Genomic DNA, 22670 nt, shown 5'->3' on the forward strand with positions numbered 1-22670 from the left:
TATAGGGTCAGTCTATTAGACTAATCCCAAGCACTTTTAATTAATGTTTAGTTTGATGTTTATCGAGGTATCATAATGGTGGATAATTATCAAGAGAATCAGCATGATGTTCTTACAAACAGTATGAGTTCCATTCAGATATTTTTTTTATTCCCTTACTTCTCTAGTCACCCAACTTCATCCTCCTCAAAGACCATGGATTCCCTTAGCCCTCCCAGATAGCCAGAAGCCAACATGTAAGTTTGCATTGTAACATTGTATTGTAGAATGTAATTTACTTCCTTAGCTCATTCAGATAAACAAAAACCACATCTGTGATCCAAATTTAATGCAGATGTTTTAGAATTATTTACTTATTTACATTGCATACTCTGTCAATACGAAAAAATATATCAAAATGGTAGTAAGCATGAAATTTGTATAAACTGTAGCAAAGAGTTAAATATTGTGTAATTTAATCATTGGAATGAAATAGTTATATTTATCTCTTAAAATTGTTATGTCATTTGACTTTTTTTATATTCTTGTAATGATAAATACATTAATATATCAACCAATTTGTTATACATTTAAATCACCTGTAAGTTTAACATCAGAAAATAGATGCATTAATCTGTTGGTTCTACACTTAAGTCATTGTTATTTACATTAATCCTAAATTTTCAGGTTATTTTGAAGACTGTAACTACATTTAAGTAAATGCAACAAATACGAAAATCTCAAAATTCTTATGATGTTATATAAGTACCATGTAAGAAATCCTGAAAATAATCGTTTATTATATTCAAGCCATTTCCATTAACCCTCAAGTTGCAGACTTATTTTTATGCTGGTTGTTACTGGTGGGGCTCACTTATTACAACATACTGAGTAATTTTTTATTCATATTAACACTGTTGCTAACAGCTCTATAAAAAAAAAAAGGTAAAATCACTTGAACGGTTATTAATGAAATTAATGGTGTTTTTGTTTAAATTTTTTATGTTACTCATACAATATTAGTGACCCTGCAACTAACAAAGGATCTGTAAGAAAGATGGTGCATAAATAATGTAGAAAAATTGATATAAAAAGCTAATTGTAGGGTTAAAATCATCTCAATTCTGAGACTATGAAGACCTCAAAGAGATTGGAACATAAATTATATTGGATAATTTAACTGAAAATTAAAATAAATTGGAGGATTTAATACTTGATATTAATTATTTTTGAATTTGTTTTAACTATTTTAATTTAGTATCTTCAGAAATGTTTACAAAAATGTATTTTAGCTAAAAATTTGAGGTAAAATGGTACTTCTACACATGTATTGCATTATTTGCAGATACTTTAACTGCAATATTATCTTTTATATATTTTAGGTATTTTCACTGTAATGTGTTACAACATCCTGTGTCCTAAATATGCCACCCGTCAGTTGTATGGTTATTGTCCATCTTGGGCCTTGAGCTGGGAATACAGACGGAAGGGTATAATGGAAGAAATACGCCACTATTCTGCAGATATCATCTCTTTGCAGGTAATTCAAAGCAGACTTAAAATTGTTATTATTTTGTCATTGGTTCATGATTAAAACTAATGTTCTCAGATTTAGTATTTACCCTTAGACAAAGTTTTCACTAGGTATTTAAAGCTTAAGTATAAAATTCAAGTATATTTTTCATAAACTTACTGAACTCTATTTTGTTCAATATTTATAACTAGTATACCCAAAATTATCACTGCTTTTTTGTAACATTTTCTCACCATCATAGTAGTTTAACCACAATCCCATCAGTCTACTGTTATAACTACTATTCCTAGAGCTCCCATTAGCCCACTGATTTAAGTAGCCAGCATTTGCAGTAGTCTGACTACATGTAAGTTGATCTTTATCAGTAACTGAGTAGCTATGCTTACCACTATCCTGTTGTTTTAATTAACCAACTTTTGTAATGTTTTGACTATGCTAAACATAATCTAGTTCACACAATAATAAGGCCTTGTCAGCACTGGATGTGGCAGACGTAGTGTGGTTGGTAGTTGGTCCTTATCAGTAACTGAGTAGCTATGCTTACCACTATAATGCTGTTTTAAGCAGCCAACTTTTGTAACATTTTGACTATGCTTAAGTTAATCTAGTCCAGCACTGGATGTGGCAGATGTAGTGTAGTTGGCATATTGTAACATATTCTTCTTTTGATATGGTACATTACCTCTTCTCACATAAATAGCTATTCTCGTTCATTGCTTCCCTCTATATGCAAACATCTTTTGTACATGCCACAAGCCTTGAAGCTCCCACTCATATGGAATTTGGTGATTCCAATGCATCTTGCAATCATCATGAGACAAACCTCCACCAATAAGAGCAACATACTTCCATGATGCATGTGACTCCCTCTATTCAATTCTACCATAATGTGTTGAGAATTGTCATTGTATCGCAATTAAGAATGAGAATATAATGGAAATAGGGTGTACTAGTTTTTTATTCCTCACAAAAGAATAATAATCGATAAATGTGGTATGCAGAAAAATATATTAAAAAAATATAATACATCTGTAGATTTAAACATTATACACAGTATACTTTAGTCTGTTGTAACGTTGACTTTTGTTGTAAAGAGATGGCTGCATCTTTAGCAACATTGACTCATCTTCGAAAGACATTGCTATATTTGTTGCAAAATTATCTTATGTTGAAAAGTCATGGTTATGTCTGTAACTTCATTGTATTACACAGTCTAGATTGGATTGGCACATTGGTTTGTTGTTGTTTTGTCAAATGAGTTATTGAACAGAAGTTATCTAGAAGGGTTTTATCAGTGTTTTAGTGGAGAAAAATAACTATTTCTAATCTAAACTGGAATTGCTTTTGATAGGTAATATATTGTTGTAGACAATTGCTTTAGTCAAAAGTGTGTACTCTTCAGTGAAGAAGCAAGTGGTTTCACTGCATATAGTAAACAGTTATTTTCATGTGCCATTTCTAAGAAAACTAATGGATTCAAGCATTTTAAACTTGTTTTAAGATTAATGTTAGAATTATCTTTCAGATTTTGTCATGTCATGTCTACTACTAAGACTAATATCAATATCAGCTTATATATTTGTTACTGAAATTTATAAGTTCTGAACAAAAAATGATAGGTTTCATGCTTTTATTAGCTTTTGTAATTTACTATCCTCAAAAGTAACTTAGTTTTAGGTAAAGTTATTTTCTGTTTCATATGTTGTTATCAGAATATTTTTTGTATCAGAGTAATCCTAAAATTTGATTTGGAAATTGTCTTTGCAGGAAGTAGAAACTGATCAGTTCTATAACTTTTTCTTACCGGAGTTAAAACATGAAGGCTATGATGGAATTTTTTCACCTAAGTCAAGAGCAAAGATTGTACTGGAAAGTGAGAGAAAACATGTAGATGGTTGTGCCATTTTCTTTCGCTCAGACAAGTAGGTTTATTCTTATGATTACTTGTAATTTGGTTTACTTTTTTAGATTTTAAGAACTTAATCTAAATGAATTAAATATTTATTATCCATATGTCTCATTGTTAGTCCTCATGACTGTAACATAAAGCATACATATTTTTCATTGTTCCTCAAAAAGGGAATTTCACTATTAAAAGAGTATTAATAACTTGTTACTTATACATTAGAGCTACAGTTTTGAACAAACTTTTCAGCATAAAAAAGCTTGAAACAATTTTGTTAATAGTGATTTGTAATGACAGTGATGTTACTTCAAAACATTATTTGTCCATATTTATTTGAACCAATGGAATATAACTTAGAAACATTGTGTTATCCATAATGTATTGATACCAAGGTGACATCATTTGTCCTTAGCATATTTTAAAACCAAGGTGATGTTACTCTGAATCTTTGTTTGTTTGTTCATAACGTATTTAGGACCAAGGTGATATCACTTTGAAACAACTTTTGTCCATAACATTTCAGAAAAAGCTGACATCACTTTGAAACATTTTTGTAAAATATTTGGGATTATGCAAATATCACTTTGATACATTGTTTCTTCACAATACACTTGGGATCAAGTTGACATCACTTTGAAACATATTTTGTAACAAATTTGGGGCCAAGGTGACATTACTTTGAAGCATTTTTATCAATAATGTATTGGAGTCAAAGTTGACATTTTGAAATCTTCTTTGTCCATGACATACTGGGGATCAAGGTGACAACACTAGAAACATCCTTTATGCATATTGTATTTGAGACAAATGTAACATCAATTCGAAACATTGTTCATAACATATTTAGTACCAAGGTGACTTTTGAAACATTATTTGTCTATAACCTCTTTGATTCCAAGATGAAACCACTTTGTAACATCTTTTATCCATAATCTATTTCAGTTTAAATTAACATTAGTTTGGAAACAATGTTTGTTCATAATATATTTTAGATTAAGGTGGCATCACATATAGAGGTTTATGGTGGTCAATAGCATAGTCATTGCAGTGATTAATCTTCTTCACCAACCACTTTAGCAAAAAACAAGTTAGAAATATTAACCCATTATTGTTATACAGAGAAAATATAAAATTACTTCAAAAAACTATTCTCCCAATTTATCAAATTGCAAGTTTAAATTTCTTCAGTGTGATAACTATTATTAAGCTTGAAATACTTATTTTTTGCATATATTTGTTGTTGCCCTTTGTTGAATTATACACAAAGATAATCAAGGGCTATCCGTGCTTGTTGTCTCTAATTTTGAAGTGATAGAGTAGAAGCATGGCAAGTAATTGATACCACTCACAACCAACTCATGGACTGCTCTAATTAAATAGTGGAATTTGAGTGTCGCTCTTCTAATGCACCTATGGCTCCAAAGTACAGAATTCTTTTTGTCCTTATGGTAATGAGGCACAACTGTATATATTTAATTTTTTCCCCAAGACATTACAGTACAGTTTCTACAAATTTATTTACAGGTGGACATTCAATATCTGTTATTTATTTTTCCTGGTAGGGAATTTTGATAACACTCTTATTTATTTTCTTTAATGTTATAATTAATTGGTATCTTAGGGCAGACATGTTAGATGTATTGCATTTTAATAAACTGATCAGATTCTTTCTGTGATTGTTTTTTGATTGTGTTTTTTCCCATAGTTAGACTATCTTTTCAAAATTTGTTGCATATAAATTCATGAAATGTCTATTTGTGATTTATTTTCATTTAAATTGCAGTTGAAAAAAGGATTATTTTCTGGAAAATTGCTGGTTTGCCTATTGCCCTTAAATTTAGATTTATATTAATGAGTGGTTTCAAATATTTCACTTTAGTACACTTTAACTGCATGTAGAAAAACTTTCAAGGCATATCAGTATTCATGTGTGTAGTTCTTTTCATATGTCAGAATTGGCATCCACAGCCATCAAAATGTGTTGTTATAAAGCAGTTTGACATATTTTTACTTTACAAATTGCTTTATGTTGTCACAGTAAGAGTTTAATGAGTGGGACTACTGTTTTTAGCACTTAGATTATATTTAAACTTAGAGTTTGAGTCAACATTAAGAATTTATATGATTGATTGTTTTCTTCCATCTAAACAGTTCATTTAGTGAGACTAGACATAGCTTGAATTGTTATAGTTTTGAGATAAATAGTATTTTTTAATTCTTGTTTTGCATTTTCCAAGTTGTTTTTCTAAATAGAAGAATGAGTGATGTGTTACATTTTAATTCAAATAGCAAAGAAATGCAGCTACATCTTGATGATATATGAAAAAGAGAAGTGGTTAAAATTGCTGTCAACATTTCAGCAAACAATCTTCTTTGCTGATGGTAGACATTTGGCTGAAACCTTCATTATATAAGTTTAACTTTTGTGTGTGTGTGTGTTAAATTCAATTATTTGTATTTGAATAAAATATCAAGCTCTTATTTCTTAGTATGTCATGAGCCATCTGCTTATCATATGATAGTAATCCAGTTAGAAGCAGTATGCATGAGTTTAAAAAATGACTAAATATTTAAGAACTTTCACAGAAAACTTTAAACATTTTAGGTACCTTTTAACAAGTAGTTTTTGAGTTGGAAGGGTCCTTTAAAGAAAATGCATTTGTATGGCACTGGCCAAATGTTTCAGTGCTTAAATCACCAACCCTTCCAATAAATTCAGTGCCTTAAACTATACTTTCCTGAAATTTTGACCAGTTGTTTGAACCTAATCAATACTTGTTTTATTTCAGATTTTCTCTCATTAAAGATCATCTTGTAGAGTTCAACCAGTTGGCTATGGCTAATGCAGAGGGGTCTGATGACATGTTGAATAGAGTTCAGACTAAGGATAACATAGGTCTTACAGCACTTTTGCAAACCAGGGAAGGAGCATTCGAAAATGGTTAGCATCAACATCAAATGAATTTAAATTGATTAAAAAGTAGATGTAAGAGATTATGTGAAAATTAATTTAAGAAAAAAGAAAAGCATCAACTTTCCATCAAACAATGGGCCTTGATATTTTGCTTTTGGTGAATTACTTATTTAATTACAAAGCTTTAAATTATTTTTCTATAGAATTTTTATCATATCTTTAAATATGATAATTTTTAAATCTCTTTGTAAAATACTTTTAAAATGTACATTTTGTTTGTTCAAAACTAACTTTGAATCAGTAATGTAATTAAGTACTCATCAACATATACTGTTTTATACAGTCAAGAGATGATAATGTTTTTGTTTTCATTGTAATATTCTCATAATATCTTTCCAACCAGGTACCTTACTTCCACTCACATACATAGCTATTCTCATTCAGTGCTGCCCTCTAGATGCAATATTTTTTTGCATGGCACAAACATTTTAGTTTTCAGATTGAAAAGATCTGATTTGGTCTGCTTTTCAATATAGGGTTTCATGGTCACCCATTGCACTGTCTCAGGTGTGAACATTCCTCCGGACTCTCCACTGAGTTTTTTTCATCCCTGTTTCTTCCAGTTGAGTAAGAGAGTCCTTACCAATTTCCAGTTCCAAGCCACTGGGGTGGTGGACCATGGAGGTCTTCTCCTGAATGTGAAAAATATATAATATAAAAATAATGCATCCATTCAGTTGAGAGTAGGGTGATGGTGTAGACATGATTGGGATCCCTCATCCTACTCCCACGTGGAAGTCGGTTCCCAACAGTTGAGTTTTGGATTTAGAACTGAACCAATCAACATATCAACCACACTCATATAGTGCAATTGGGACCCCTCATCCTACTCCTGCATGGATGTCAGTTCTTGGAGGTTGAATTTTGGATTTAAAACTGAACCAATCACCATATATTATCATTATGCCATGCGATTGGGATTCTTCATACTACCCCTGCATGGATGTCCATTCCCGGCAGTTGGGTTTTGGACATAGAGCTGAACCAGTCGACATGATGTACTCGCACGTAGTGTACTGGCATCAAGGCTGTTCACTCCTTAGATTGGGAACCCTCATCCTACCCCCACATGGATGTCGGTTCGCAGTGGTTGAGTTTTGTATTTAGAGCTAAACCAATCAACATAGGTCCTTACACATGATTTGAGAGGAATATATTTGTATTTCATTCTGATCACATGTGCCCTGCTCACCGATTGGTGGTGATAATTCTCCCTACTCCATATGGCTGAACTTGAAGTGAAGATAGTATGATCCTCTTTCCTGCCCCCACTTGGATATCAGTCCCTAGCGGTTGAGTTTTGGATTGAAGTTGACTTAACAATGATATGATCCTTGTCCTATCCCCGCGTGGATGTCAGTTCTGGGCAGTAGAGTTTTGGATGCAGTTGACTTGCCATGTATGGTCCATCATGCCCCTGCCACTCTACACCTTAGAACACATCCCTTCTTTTACCCACAATGTGATGTGCTCCTCATTTTTGTCCACCCAACTCAGTCTCCCCTTTTCCATGTCTGGACAAAGAGTATACCTGATAAAGAAGTTGTGCGGTCTTCCACATATCATCTTCTTCTTTGAAGGTTCCCTTTTGGGGGGTGTCCTTCAGATGATTTTGGCGAGTGCTTCTGTTTTCTTCACTATTCAATGTGGAAATTCTAGCTATGTATGTGAGCAGAAGTAAGGTACCTTGTGGGAAGTTATACTTTTTCCTACACTGAAAATATATTTCCGATAAGTACTTACTCCACTAACACTTTCCACCCTTCCTTCCCCATTGTCTACCGGTGCTTAGCTTTCTGCCTAAACTCAAAGTGATAGTTAGATAGAATAGCATAGAGGGAGTCACGTGTGTGTGAAGCACGTCTATTGGTGGAGGTTTGTCGCATGATAATTTGCATGCATGAATCAGTTAAACCATGTGAACTGAGAGGGTATGTAGAAATAAAAGGCTTGTGGTGTGCAAAAAAAAAACTGAACAAGAGTAGCTATGTATGTGAGTGGAAGTGAGTACCTGTCGGAAATATATTTTCAATGTTGGAAAATTATAACTTTTAATATTACTCTTTTTTTTGTCCAAGGACAAAGTAGTCTACTTTTTATGATCACATATAGAACTTTTGAGTTATTATCAAGTAACATCTGCCTTTCGTCTTCAGGTAAACGTATATATGGTGTTGTCGGTCTTTATAGTATTCTAGTGGATTGTGGAGGATGTGTTATTATTGTTTGATTTATCCCTGTTTCTGATTTGGAGAGACTTCCTGTAGATTCAACCAATGGTAGCCAGTTAACTCACCTCTAATCCAGAATCTCTGTTTAGTGAAGGTTTTACTGCGTTAATGTAAAAGTATTCTTTGATTTTTCTTCTCTTCTAAAATTTGTCTGTGTCGATGATTCTAGTTTTTTCCAAGTTTATTTTGTGTCCAATTGACATGGTGTGTTCTGCAGTGGCTGAATTTTGTGTTTTCATGAGTCTTATACTGTCTTTATGTCCTTTTATTCTTGTCATGAGCCTTCTTCCTGTTTCTCCAATGTATGTTTTGTTGCAGGAACATGGAGTTTCATAAATGACATTTTTGTGTTTCACATTGGTTAGTTTCTATTTGTTTTTCACCAGAATGGAACTTACTGTCTTGTAGGATTTCCACTGGACATATTTGTTGAATTTCTTGGCTATGCATATGAGTTTTTCACTGAAATTTTGCAGGTAGGGGAGGTAAATGGTATTAGTGGTAGTGTTTTCCTTATCTTTCTGTTATGGTCTTCTTCTTTTGATGAAGAAGGAGGCATAACTGTTCTGTTTAAAGCATCTTTTGGCATTTTGTTTCAATGGATGTCTTATTGCAAATGTTTTCTGCTCTCTTGTTTAGGCATTGGATTATACCACGTGTTATCAAAGTTGAATCATAGGACTGGAAGTGTAGGTATCCATTCGTGTGTGTAGGTTTTCTGTATGCAGTTGTGGTGATTTTTCTCTCTTGTTTGCTGATGAGTATGACAAGAAATGGTAGGCTGTTTTGTTCCTTTATTTCCATGGTAAAGTGGATTCTTTTGTCTATATAATTAAGATGTTCTAGGAAGGTTGTTAAGTTTTTATTACCGTGCGGCCAGGTAACTAAGTTGTTTTCGACATAACATCTGTAGAAACTTGGTTGTATATGTGTGGAAATGTCTACTAGGATTGGAGAGAGTGGTGATACCATAACTAGACCATCTGTTTGTTCATAGAATTCCTCATTTTATTGGGAGTAAGTTGAGTGTAGCCAAATAGTCAGTAACAGGGATAAACCAACCAATCATAACATGCCCTCCACAATCCAACAGAGTACTGATCTCAAAACAAAAGGTAAAAGACTTTTGAAACATTGTCCTCTACACTTGTGTTTCTATGACAGGCAGTTGCTGTCCATTCAACTAACTTTCATTATGAATACTCTGCCTAAAGAATCTATCAAAGAATAAGATCAGTTTTATTATCATTTTCTTTCTAAAATCTAATATTTTACAATACTGTAATAAACACTGTTATAGACAACAACTATTTGTGACTCTTTTGTTGTGTATCTTCAGGTACAGCTGATACCTCTCAGATTCATCAGCCCCTTCTGGTATGTACAGCCCACTTACACTGGGATCCAGAGTTCTGTGATGTCAAGACCATTCAAACTATGATGTTAATGAATGAATTACAGAGTATTGTAGAAGAAGCTTCACAGAGTTTCTATTCAGGCTCTCAGAGGTGTGATGCTAACAACATACCTCTGCTTCTCTGTGGTGATTTTAACTCTCTTCCTGGATCAGGTGAGTACAGTGTATAAGCATGTTTTTTTATACTTTTTAACAGAAAAAAAAAAAAGAAAAAAAGCTTAGTAAAGGTATACAGCCTCATATATTTTTCTATTTTGAAAGAGTAAATAGATTTTTATATAAATGAAAAATTGCAGCTCAATATCTTTTGAACAACTGTTAGACCGATGTTTAGACCATCATACTATGGCTGTCACTGTTTTCAGAAGTTACTGATGTGGGCTGGCTGGTTACTTTAAAAATGCATTTCCTCTTCATCATAATAATAAAGGTGAAAAAGATGGGTACACAAACAACTATGTACTAAGCTGTCTCCTATGTGTAAAAACATTTAGAACTTCTTTAGATAACATTTTCTGTCACTGAGGTAATTGGACTGATGAGAGCTGATAAAGCTTAGTATAGGATTCATTCTGTACGAGCAAGTTTGTTCCATTTTACAACCAAGTGGAATAATCAAAATTGTGTCAAGCTGTGTATAGGTGTTTTTGTTTTCTATGGTTTATTCTGGTTAATAGCATATTGCTGAAATTTGGTAGATAAATAGGATTTAATGAAGATTTTCTGTGGTATTGTTGCCCTTACATTTTGTGAGAAATTTAATAGATTTGCATAAATAATTTTCAGAAATGTAATTTAAATTAGAGATGTAAAACAGTGTTCTGTGATTTGTTATAAATCCATGTATATTAATATTAAAAATGGGGAAATAATTTATTCTTTTCATATGTTTACTTTGAGAGTCATTCATTTTCAGGAATGAATATATTTGAGGCTATTGACAATGAAATTGTACCGTAATTTGCAAGATGAGTTTTTTCGTACAAAAAAAACAGATGACACATGTTCCTAGTGAAAACAAGTATTCTTCCTTGGTGTAATTTTTTATGTTAGGGTTGCATAATGTTAAGCATGGTAGACTGTAAATTAAAATATCTAAGGTATGTGCCATGATGCCTCTGTACATATTCCACACTTTTAGTTCTGGGTGTATTATAAGAGTGACAGTCAGTTCTGTTAGTTGGTCCAAAGCCTTTGTAGCAGAGAAAGCTTTTGACTGACTGCTTTCCTTCTGGTTAGCATTTCAAAGTTAAGAATGGTTGTACTTAAACTTCTGTGTGCATAAGGTGCCATTCAGATTGAAAATACTAGTATCAGTGCCATTCATACTTGATATCTTCAGCATGTACAAAGATAATCAGTATAAATTTAATCATACCAGACTATTTTCATGAATGTAAATGGGCTTTTTTTATTGATATTCAAAAATCTCAATATTTCTCTAATGATGAGTTTATTGTATGTGTTTCATGTTATGCATTGGTAATTTTTTGTTTGTTAATATATTGTTTTTCGTAACTCCTCATTTAACTTGCTTGTTAAGGAAGTGTTTTAATAGTAAATTTTCAGTTAGCTTTTCCATTTTAATTACTACTGAAAGAATTGAACACAGATAGTGAAAAATGGTAGTCATGATTGTTAATTTGAACTTTTGTTCAGTTCACTCTCGGTGTAATTTTATGGGTAATGAGAAACTAAGTTAATTTGCTAAAATAATATTATTTTGTCATTACTTGTCTCTACCACATGCCATACTTTTTATCATAAAAAGTACAAAGAATTAGAGTGATAAATTCCTGGTAGTAGCCTAAACTTATGATTTGTATTACTTCTGATTTGAAACAGCTCATTAATAGTTTGTATACTCATGATTATGACTTAGTTCAAACTTGTTTTTAAAATCTTATTACTTTCATATTAAATGTCTTCCTTCTCCCCATCAAATCATTATTTTCTGGAAAATATTTTTGCATTTTTTATAATTGTAACTTGTGGGTCATGATTCCATCCATCCAGTGTATAACATTTTGTTATTGGGTTATAGAATATTGTATTTTTGTGTTAGATTGAGTTCTTGAACCTACATGTTTATCTAACATCATGATTTTTATTGGTAAGGATATTGTTTCTAAATTATTATTCTAATTATGGTGTATAAAAAAACTGTAAAAGAAGCATCTTACGATATGTAACATTACACAATGTATGTGATCTGTTCTTAAGGAGTTGTGGAGTTTCTGTCTTCAGGAAGAATCTCTGTAGACCACATTGACTTCAAGAAGCTAGGTTACAAAGATTGTCTTCGGAAGTTAAGTAGCACAGATAAAACAAATGAATACACTCATGATTTCAAGTTATCCAGAGCATACAAAGATGACATCATGGCTTACACAAATTATACGTAAGTCACTTGAAGTTTCAAAAACCTTCTTGTTTGAAAAAATAAAATTAATTCAAAACCTTTTAACTTAAGAAATATATTTGGGATTCAATCTTTTTGTTATATCTCTTTATTTCTTATGGAATATCTGAGTACATTATATTAAAAATATTTTAGAGCTTCACCATATCATTACAATTTGTGTTGCAGAGGTTTATTTTTAAGGAGTGCAAGCAGGAATGTGCTCCTTTGTACTCTTTGTCCAAGGAGCATAAATAACAGTGCTCCTTAAAATTCCAAGAATGGACTTAAAAAAATTTAAAATACTGTAATCAGCTCAGCAGATATGAGGATTTCATTCACTTTGATCATGTAGCAAACTTACTTTCAATCTGACATGATTCAATGGTGCACATGCGAATCCTATTTTTACACTTTATTTTTAGTTATTTTTTTAAATAATAAGTAAAGAATACACATAAAAAACAAGAAATAAAGTACTTACCTGGGTATTCTTTTTTTTTTTGCTGTTGATGACACTTAACCCTATTTTTTTATACTAATGGTAGTACTGCACTAAATAATTTTTTATTTGATTAAATAATGCAACAAAGAACACAGAATAATAACATGCAAAAGGCAGATAATGTTCCATAACTATCACAATTTTTCTGACTATGTGACAAGAACCATTACAAATTCATCTAAGCTAGTCAATGTGTTTCCCGAGGGAATTGAGCTTGTACTGAAAGTGATACTGAAAATTCTCTGTAAAACAGTTAATATAATATGTCATTTGATAGATGTAAACCTTGGTTTTCTATTGGTTATAAATAATATAGTATTGAATGTCAGAGAGAACTACAGGCAATTTCTGAAAGAGAGGATATAAAAAGTGGGCATGGGAAGGGGAGCCTGATTTTCTATTTTATTGCTTTGTAACCACGTAAGATTGAAGACTATGAACATTATGCTTTGCCTGAGTGATGACAACGTTATAATGATTAATTTACATTGCATTTCATATTTCTTGGAGGTAAATAAATTAGAGAAGAGAGGATACTTAGAGAGAAAATGTCACAATTCTCATGCTTGGAGAAATTCAGGATTTATTTAAATATTGCCTTATAAAATTAAGAACTTAAAATATGGATTATTAGCTACATTTTTATGCTATACTTGTAAGCTTTTATTGTGAGTACAGTCAAAACTTCAAAGCTTGGATAGTGAGTTATGGGAGAACGGAATGTTATTTTGGATGTCAGCCGTAAAATTACAACAAATTCAGCTTAAGGTTTATGTATGCATATTATTATGACAAAATAGGAAATGACTCCAAATCTGTTAACCCTTTCAGCACGGGTGGATATGATTACCATCTGCTCGACTAGGAAAAGACATTTATGCAACAAAAATATGGTAACTTTGTGCATTCCTCACAAAACCTAGTAAGATTTTGTTAAAGTTTATAAGTATCTTGTACACACATAATGACATTATTTTAATTACATCTTCCTGATAAAAATGTTATTTATCTATAGTAGTTATTTGCACTCAAACTTTTAATTTTTTTATAAATTATCTTTAAAGATGTTTTTTTGGTTATATTCGTAATTTGGGGTCTTGTCCTTTACCATTTATTATTCATCTCGACACAAGTTAAGGGTGCCCTTGAGGTAAATTATAGCATCTAAGTTAGAGATGTGCAACCCTTCTGCAAAATATTCGTGCACTGTGTAATATCATTAAGTCCTGAAAACTGACACAATGTATGATGTATATCTAAAACAAATTTTGAACCTTTCATTTATGCATTTTAAAACATAAATAATACATGATTAACTGAAATATAAAAGTAAGACTTAAATACAATTTAACTGCATCTCTAACTATAACATATTTAGGTAAGAAACAACTGTATGTGCTTTAGTCGATCAAGCAGCCAACAATACTATAGTCAGTTACATATACTCCATGATGACAACTCTGTGCCAATTTCAAAATAACCTTCGTTAGATTATAGTGTAATATGAGCTGTTTCTAATGGCTATATACATGCATATGTAACCTTTACATGTAGGCTGCAAAGCTCAAACAACTCTGTTAAATGTGGGTGTGGCACCTGTCAGAGATTGACAAAATTTATGACTTGTTTCATTTGCATTCATTCATAGATCTTTGAAATGTACAACTCAAAAGGTTATATAAGCATCTTATAGTCTAGACATACATCTGCACAACTGCCATTGTATTATTTAAGATACAGAGTGCCAAAGTAGAGAACGCTCGTTGGTCATGTGACAACACACCTGAAGTTTTAAATAGTTTTTTAAAGGTTTCTTTTGAAATAAAGGACTTAAAACTTAGATAACATAAAACTTTGATGTTCGTAACACACATTATAATGTTAATTTCATTCACATACATCGATAGTGTAGGTGTTAAATTAAATTTTGAATTTAACACCATGATTTCCATAGAAAAGTGTATAAAAGGTTATCCATTGTCAAAGGATTAAAGGTCTTGTAAATTATTTTTTCAGTTAGCTTTGCAGCACAAAATAAACAATTCCTGAATAGTCACAATATATACCCGTGTTAGAATTTCAGTTTTTTTTACTCCTTGTGTTTTTTTGCTCTGAAGAGAGCAACTCGGTAATTTAGGAAGAGCAGTTTATAGTTATACTTGTATTTATTAAAATGAAGGACTGGTGTTGCTATGTCAAGTCATGCTCTTTCTGATGACCATGCATCTTGACAATATCCTTGTAACATATCTTCCATTGCAAAAGGATTCATTGTGAGGCTGTCATGTCTAAAGCACACCAGTCTTCCTTGCAGGCTTTCCATAAATCATCTTTGTGTACAGGGTTGACAATTTCCCAGTCTAATCCCACAGAAGTCTATATATGCTGTTTGTGATGACTTGACCAATATATCTTTGTATAGAAAAGCATAAATACCCAATTCTTTCTCCAGATGCTTGAAGTAGATGACAGTTGAAATGGTTAATATAACTAGCGCCTTGTTTCAGTTGGAGATCCTTCTTGATTTTTTGTTGTTGTTGCTGGGATACATGGGTGGTTTTTGCCTCTGACCTTTTGTGTTCATGGATTTTCACTTGTTAAAAGATGTCACACTTTGCTTACCATGGTTGAGATATGACTTGCTTCATGTCCTTCTGGTTGGTCCTGATGTCCCAGGGTGATCCATAGTCATTTATTTTCTAATGCCATTAAGTGCAAGGGATATCACCCTTCTTGTGAATTCTAAATCTCTTACTCAAACACATCTTTATGATCTGAGTATATGAATATATTGCATCAGAAAGAGCTTGGCATGGCCAGATGGTTAGGGAGCTTGACTTGCAATCTGCGAATCAGGGGTTTGAGTTCCCGTCCCACCAAACATGCTCATCTTTTCAGCCATGGGGGGCATTATAATGTGACAGTCAATCCCACTATTTGTTGGTAAAAAGTAGCCCATGAGTTGGTGGTAGGTGTTGATGACTAGATGCCTTCCCTCAAGTCTTTCACTGCTAAATTAGGGACGACTAATGCAGATAGCCCTCCTGTAGCTTTGCGCGAAATTTGAAACAAACAAACAGAAAGAGCTGTTACATATCATTCCCAAATGTGATCTATTTTCAGTGACATCACACTACCTACAAAATAATTACATTTTTACATTTTTTGACATAGATCTGATCCATGATGTTTCTCTACAATTTTGTATATTGGCTGTGATTGGCATGTGACTTGCTGATTCGCATATTCAAAATCATTTTAATATAATGTACTCCAGTCACTTTTGTACTAACCCTTTCAAAGTTGCAAAAAATAGTTAATTTAGTAACCATTAAAATGTTTCAAAATTTTCACAGATGGTTCACAAACCATGTGAATGATAAGCTTTCTGTATTTTATTGTATATATGTATGTGTATGTGTGTGTGTATGTAGGTGTATATATATATATATTCAAATATTTTATATTTGCATCACAGTTGTTGAACATTTCACAATTCAATGCACTAACTTACTGAAGTTTCACTTCTCCCATTAATTCCAATAGATTATTGATTTCAAAATAATCACAGTTTAAATGCACATATTAGTTGTGTAACTTACTTATACTGAATTAAGCAAAACTTTATCTGTTAATTTAGATTAACTATAAAACACATATCCAATGCTCTCTTTGTTAGTTTGTTTTTCAGTAAAAATCCTAGCTACTCAGTCAAACCACTAAAAGAATTATGCCAACAGGCCTCATATACAAAGAATATCCAACATATTTATATTGCAAAGTTATATTTAAGTTGCCTTAAAATCTAACAAGAAACAATGAATAGACTAAAAGTATGACATGCTACCATGTATGTAGCAACATGTTTCTTCTCTTTTGTTGAAACTATATTGCAAAATGTAATGCAGTTGCACAAATCAGTAGCTGATTTTAACTTTTAATTAATTTAAGTGCATTTCTTATATAGTGAAATGTGAAATTCACAATAGAAGGGTACAAATCGTCTTCCAACAGTTCAAAACAGTTCCCCTTCAAAACCCCCCCCCCCCCCCCAAATTGCTCAGTAGTAAGTCTGGAAGCTTATAATGCTAAAACTGGTTTTCAGTACCCATGGTGGGCACTGCACAGATAGCCCACATATAGTTTTGTGCTTAAACAAACAACCAAATGAACCCTTCATATGTGAACAACAAATAAGTTGATAAGTTATAAAAAAGTAAGACTAATGTGTTTTTTTATTATTAGTATAGAGTTAATAATGAGCATTAGTCAGTTTTGTAAACAAACCACACATTTATGTTGTTATTCCACTGTATCCAGAAATTTCTTAGCAATTCTGTGCTCATTAATATTTATTCTAAATCTAAATTCTGTCTCTGACTTTTTAATAGATATTTACAGTTGTTTAAAATCAGGAAAAATTTTAATGACTAATGAAAATTTTTAAAACGTATTGAGTACAAATATCTAATGTTATGGTTGGCAGAACTGATGAAATGAACCAATGTTAGATAAAAGTATCATATTAGAATTGATCTGTTAAAAGGAAAGGTGACAGTGTGGTATTTAAACATGGAAGGTTGAATATGTTTTTTCTGTACTTTGACACAAAATCGTTTGTTGTGTGTGTTAATTTCAGATATGACTTCAAGGGTATCATTGATTACATCTTCTACTCTAAGAAACATATTACTGTTCTGGGATTGTTAGGATCATTAGACCAAGAGTGGATAAAAGAGAACAAGATTGCTGGCTGTCCTCATCCTCACATCCCATCCGATCACTTTCCACTGCTCGTTGAAGTAGAGATGACCCTCCCAACTTCTTCACCAATGCTCCTTAATGGACTAATGCTCAACAGGTAGCAGCTTTAATTCCAGCTGTGGCCACAAGTTGCCAATATCAGCTGGTCATCCCAAATAGGGCACAATTCTACTCACCAGGGGGAACAAAGACTTTAAATGAAATTTCCTGAGGCAGCTCTGTACTCCATCATTAAGTCACTCTTCCAGCAGTGAGAAAAAAAAGGAATGTAAAAATTTATTTTTTTTTAGAAGCTTCACCTTGAAGGGTCCATACCATTTTTAAATAGATAACCATTATACATTTCATAAAAATGCAGTTTTCCATTTACATTTACATAACAACCATGTATTTTTGACTTAACAAAAGAAACTTACACCTTTCGACAGTAGTCTCACTGGATAATATCTCTTCCCACCTACCCCCCATTTTTTAATTTTGATTGTAATGTACTTATATACTCAATTGTATCTTACCATAAGAACCTGTGTAGTGGGACATATTGTGCAAACCAGAGCAACTTAAATGTTTTATAATTGTACCAATTTAGATATGACACCTTTTGTGTGAAATGTTTTTTCTTGTTTTCATTGTTATATATGGTATGAATCCCACCATCAAATATAAATCATTTGGAATAATCGAAAACATTAATTGTTCTTGTTAATTCTTTTTTCCCATACAAATGTATTAAATTGTTTGGAGAAACTTGTGATTATGTATGTGATAGTGTTCTTTGTGTGTTTGATGTTGTTTTTTAGAGTTTTAAACATCATTTGAATATTTTCTAAATTTTGTCACTTCTCGTAAATGGTGTTTGATTCACTGCAGTATGATATGTGGGTTTGTTTGTCAGTAGTGTTTTCTAGGGTTTTTTTTTCAAACAATAAATAGAAATATTTGCATAAAATTGATGTTTGTGAAACTGATCAAAAAGGAAGAAGAAAATTTATCTAAATATACTTGGTTACATTGTCAATCAAACTTACATTTCATAATTACAATACATTAATTGTTGATTACTATCTAATCATTCTTACCTTACTTTTAGTAGTTACTATTTAACAAAATGTTTTAAAAGGTTCTAATTGGTAAACATATTGACAAAATTCTTTGTAAATAGTTAAAGAAATTTGAAGGAAAAATAGCTTACTCAAACCTGTAAAAAGTATTATTTAGTACAGTAATGTTGAGGTCTGCTTTTGCTTTAGTAAAAGTGCTTGTACCAGTAAATGTTGAGTATACCAAACATGCTTATGTTTTACTTCACGTGGTAGCCCATAGCCAAGAGTTGTGTAATTTTCAGTTTACTGTATGTTCTAATGTAAAAAGCTCACTTGGTAGTTTAATAATTTAAAAACTATTTGTTCTTAATTTTTTTTTGTATATATATTATCCGAATAGATTAATTGTAAAATGAAATAATACCACGTGAACTGTTAGTTATAAAATGTAATTTTTCATTTTTAAGGTCATTATTACAAGAGTTAAGATGTCTTTGTTTTATAGATATTATAATTATATAATTATTTTAAATTGAAATTTCTATGATTTATCTGAATTAGAATGCAAGATATCAGTGAATTTTTAGTTAAAGAATAAATGTTATCTGATATAGATTTTGAATTATCAGGTAAAAATGTGTGTGTGTTACATACACTCTTATACATTTCTGTAAAATTTTATTGAAAAATGCATGGCTGCAAAACATCTTCTGATTTAAATTTCTTTAAAAATCTTGCTTATCAACTAGCAAGAAAATAAGCTGGACTATATTTTTACTTTCTGATATTTCAAACTTCTTTAATTATTAGGATACAGTAATTACTGCAATAAAAGTAAACCACTCTGCAACTCAATAATATTCATATTTTGAACAAGGCATTCAAGCTTTAGAAAATAGCATAAAGCCCTTCTATTTGTTTTAGTCTTATAGCTCAATATTAATTAAAATGTTAGATTACATTTGGTATTCACATTAAAAACAGAGCCATATATTACAAAACTCTTAATTTATCACAAAGAATTATGCCTGAAATTACCTTAAAGTTAATCTTCTGAATTAAAATAGATATTTCAAAGTACTTAGAACACTCAAGAAGGCAATATTAAAGTGAAATACATTTAAAATCCATAATATTGCTATTATTATTATTATTCTGCAGCAGTGTTACAACATTGTTTGTGTTATAAATGTAAGTCTTGATGAACCCTGTAACAACATTAGCAAGTTAATTTGTGGCACTAACTATTACTAATTGGCATATATTTTTATGTTATATTTATTATTAAGAATTCAAAGCCACTTACTGGAACAAAACTTTTTACTTCATTGTATCAAAACTATTACTTGTTCCATAATTGTATTTCTTTTCTCTCTCTTTCTCTCTCTTCTTTTTTTTAAAGCAATGTTTAGAATTTCCTACTTCAGTTCAGTCCTTATCTTGGATGTGAGACAAAACCTCAAGTTTTAATTTTTTGTATGTTATTAACAATTGTGTAAATTATGTTTGCAGTTTTGGAGAAATTCACTAGATTATTTAATGTGATATGAAAAAACTATTTGATAAATAATAATAAATAAAATTATATCATCTACTTGACATATAATAATTTTTGAACTTTAAAGATTTTGAGAAGACATCTTTAATTTGTAGAGCTGGAGTTTGGTTATTTTAGTATTGAATTGATATTAATTATAAAAATGTTCTATAAAATTAAATCCATTAAAAAAATCAACAGTCTGTTCTGGAGAATTTTGAAATATTACAAGTGAAATTCTTATTCACAGCTAACTTTTGAAATTTATATTTGAATATTTGTCCAAGTTTCAAACAGATAAATGTACATACATAACAAAAGATCATTTGCATTTCAGGAAATATGACTAAACTGGTTTTTGTCAAATCACATGGAATGTTATTACAATTATTTTTGTTTATAAATTTCAGAGGACTGTCACATCATAACTATTGCATTAATACTCCATTTGAAGCCATTTTCCATCAAGTAATTTTTTCACCATTTTGGCTATTTCACCTACATTGAATGCAAAGGACACCGTCCAAAATGTTTGTCTCCAATTTCAAAATATTAACAAAAATTTCCACTGCCTTCATGATTTTTTATTCACAAATTTTTTATATAAAGCTAGTATTTCAGAAGTGTTGTGTTTTCTATATCAAGAAATTAAGCAAAAAATATCCAACCCAAAAATTATTAATACAACTATGTAGTGAGTATATTTAAATTAGTTTTTTATGTTCATGCCAAATTATCAATACACACTTATTTATAAGTTTCAAAGAAACTGGTAATATCACTGTATCATATCACAGAAAGAAACTGGTGAGATCAGTCATAAAAGAAATAGGTAATATTGAGATCTTTGCATGGTAGAATGTCATAAATTGAAACTACTGACATCTATGCATGGTGGATAGTCATAAAACATAACTGCTGAATTCATTGTATGGTAGATAGTCACAAAAATAAACTGGTGATATCAGTGTATGGTATGTAGTCAAAAATGAAACTTGTGAAATAATTGTATGGTAGATAGTTTCTATAATAAACTGGTGAGTTTAGTTTTCATTACTAAAAAAAGGCTTTGTGAAATACATACTGTTTTTCAATAATGGAGTAAAATTCTATTTAAAGGTTTGTTTTGGATTAAACTTAAAGTAACTGACAAATACGATTGTATGTTAACTGTATCATGACATTTGTATGATTTCATCGTTTTATTATATCTCTGTATTTATGTTTTGTTAATTTTTGTTGTTGTTGTTGTTATTGTTGTTGAAGCTATCTGATATTACTTTATCTCTCTTGGGAGAAATTTAACTTGCTAAACCTCTGACAAGAGCCCTGTTAAACTTGCACGTATTTCACGAAGTCTTTGTTATGTTTTTTTCTGACAAAATATTTTCAAATAAAACCCATGTTTTGAATTCATCTGACATGAGTTGTGCTGTCAAACTCCTGTAATGCTTTCTTCTTATTTAGGTTTATTGTATTCAACCTGTATATAAACCCCTTTTATTTTGAGTGTAGTCTGTGAAATCATAGCATCACTGTTTCTGACTTGAAATTGTTAAATGAAGATTATAATTTAAGTTTTTTTCCACAGCTTTTTGTCATACCTATGCACTTTCCTATGACCATTGTTACTGTAAACAGTTTAAAACTCAGAACACTTGTAAAGTGACATGTATCTTTTGAGTGGTTAAAACATAATAGAAGTGTTTGCATCTTCACTTTAAAAATCAATCACAGTATTCTTTTTGTATGCTATTTAACCTATTTTTTCTTCCATATAGAATTTTGTATGACATGTTTTGAAAAGTTAGAATTCATACTCTACATGAATCACTGAAACCTGAATCAAGGTCTTGTTTTCTCCAAACTGTAGGTAATCAAACTATTTCAAATAATTGTGTTGTCCATCAGTAATTTTCATTTTTGGTTTGTTTGTTTTGTATTATTTTTGCAACTAAATGGGTACTGTGATATATTAATAGCTTATTTTAGTATTATAAAAAATGGCTTTTTTGGTATAGGAAACATCAGCAAGTTTAGTTGTAATGCTGTGTTTTAAGTTGGTTTACTTAAATGCTTTCAGGTGGCTATAGAAATATTCTGATTTGTGGAATACTTAATAATTCAACCTAATATGTGTATATATGTGTGTAAATATATACATACATATAAGCACAACTTCTGATTTTTACCTTAGAATGAGAATACTGTCTCTTGGACTGAATTAAATATATATTTAAAATGCAGTCAAGAAAAGGGATTTCAACATGCTAAAAATTAAAAGCTTGCAGGTATAAACTATACCTGAAATTTTTTCTGTAATAATATAAAAATTGTAAATATGATTTTGTTTTGGTGGCTTTCCTGGATGGTAATACA

General features: G+C 31.1%; 1 protein-coding gene across 2 annotated transcripts in view; it reads left to right on the forward strand.

The window, feature by feature from the left end:
• LOC106465760 (CCR4-NOT transcription complex subunit 6-like) overlaps positions 1–19125 on the forward strand; it is a 101976-nt gene extending 82851 nt beyond the window's left edge. For both annotated transcript variants that reach the window (XM_013925994.2, XM_022393688.1), the window contains 7 exons: positions 168–236; positions 1362–1519; positions 3281–3435; positions 6209–6360; positions 9964–10194; positions 12265–12442; positions 17587–19125. In XM_013925994.2, coding sequence (XP_013781448.2) covers positions 168–236; positions 1362–1519; positions 3281–3435; positions 6209–6360; positions 9964–10194; positions 12265–12442; positions 17587–17812 — 1169 coding nt within the window. In that variant the 3' untranslated portion in view covers positions 17813–19125. The remainder of the gene's footprint in view (positions 1–167; positions 237–1361; positions 1520–3280; positions 3436–6208; positions 6361–9963; positions 10195–12264; positions 12443–17586) is intronic.
• Positions 19126–22670: the final 3545 nt, after the last annotated feature.

The sequence above is a fragment of the Limulus polyphemus genome, unplaced genomic scaffold (assembly GCF_000517525.1).
Source record: "Limulus polyphemus unplaced genomic scaffold, Limulus_polyphemus-2.1.2 Scaffold2042, whole genome shotgun sequence".
In the NCBI taxonomy this organism is placed as follows: domain Eukaryota; kingdom Metazoa; phylum Arthropoda; class Merostomata; order Xiphosura; family Limulidae; genus Limulus; species Limulus polyphemus.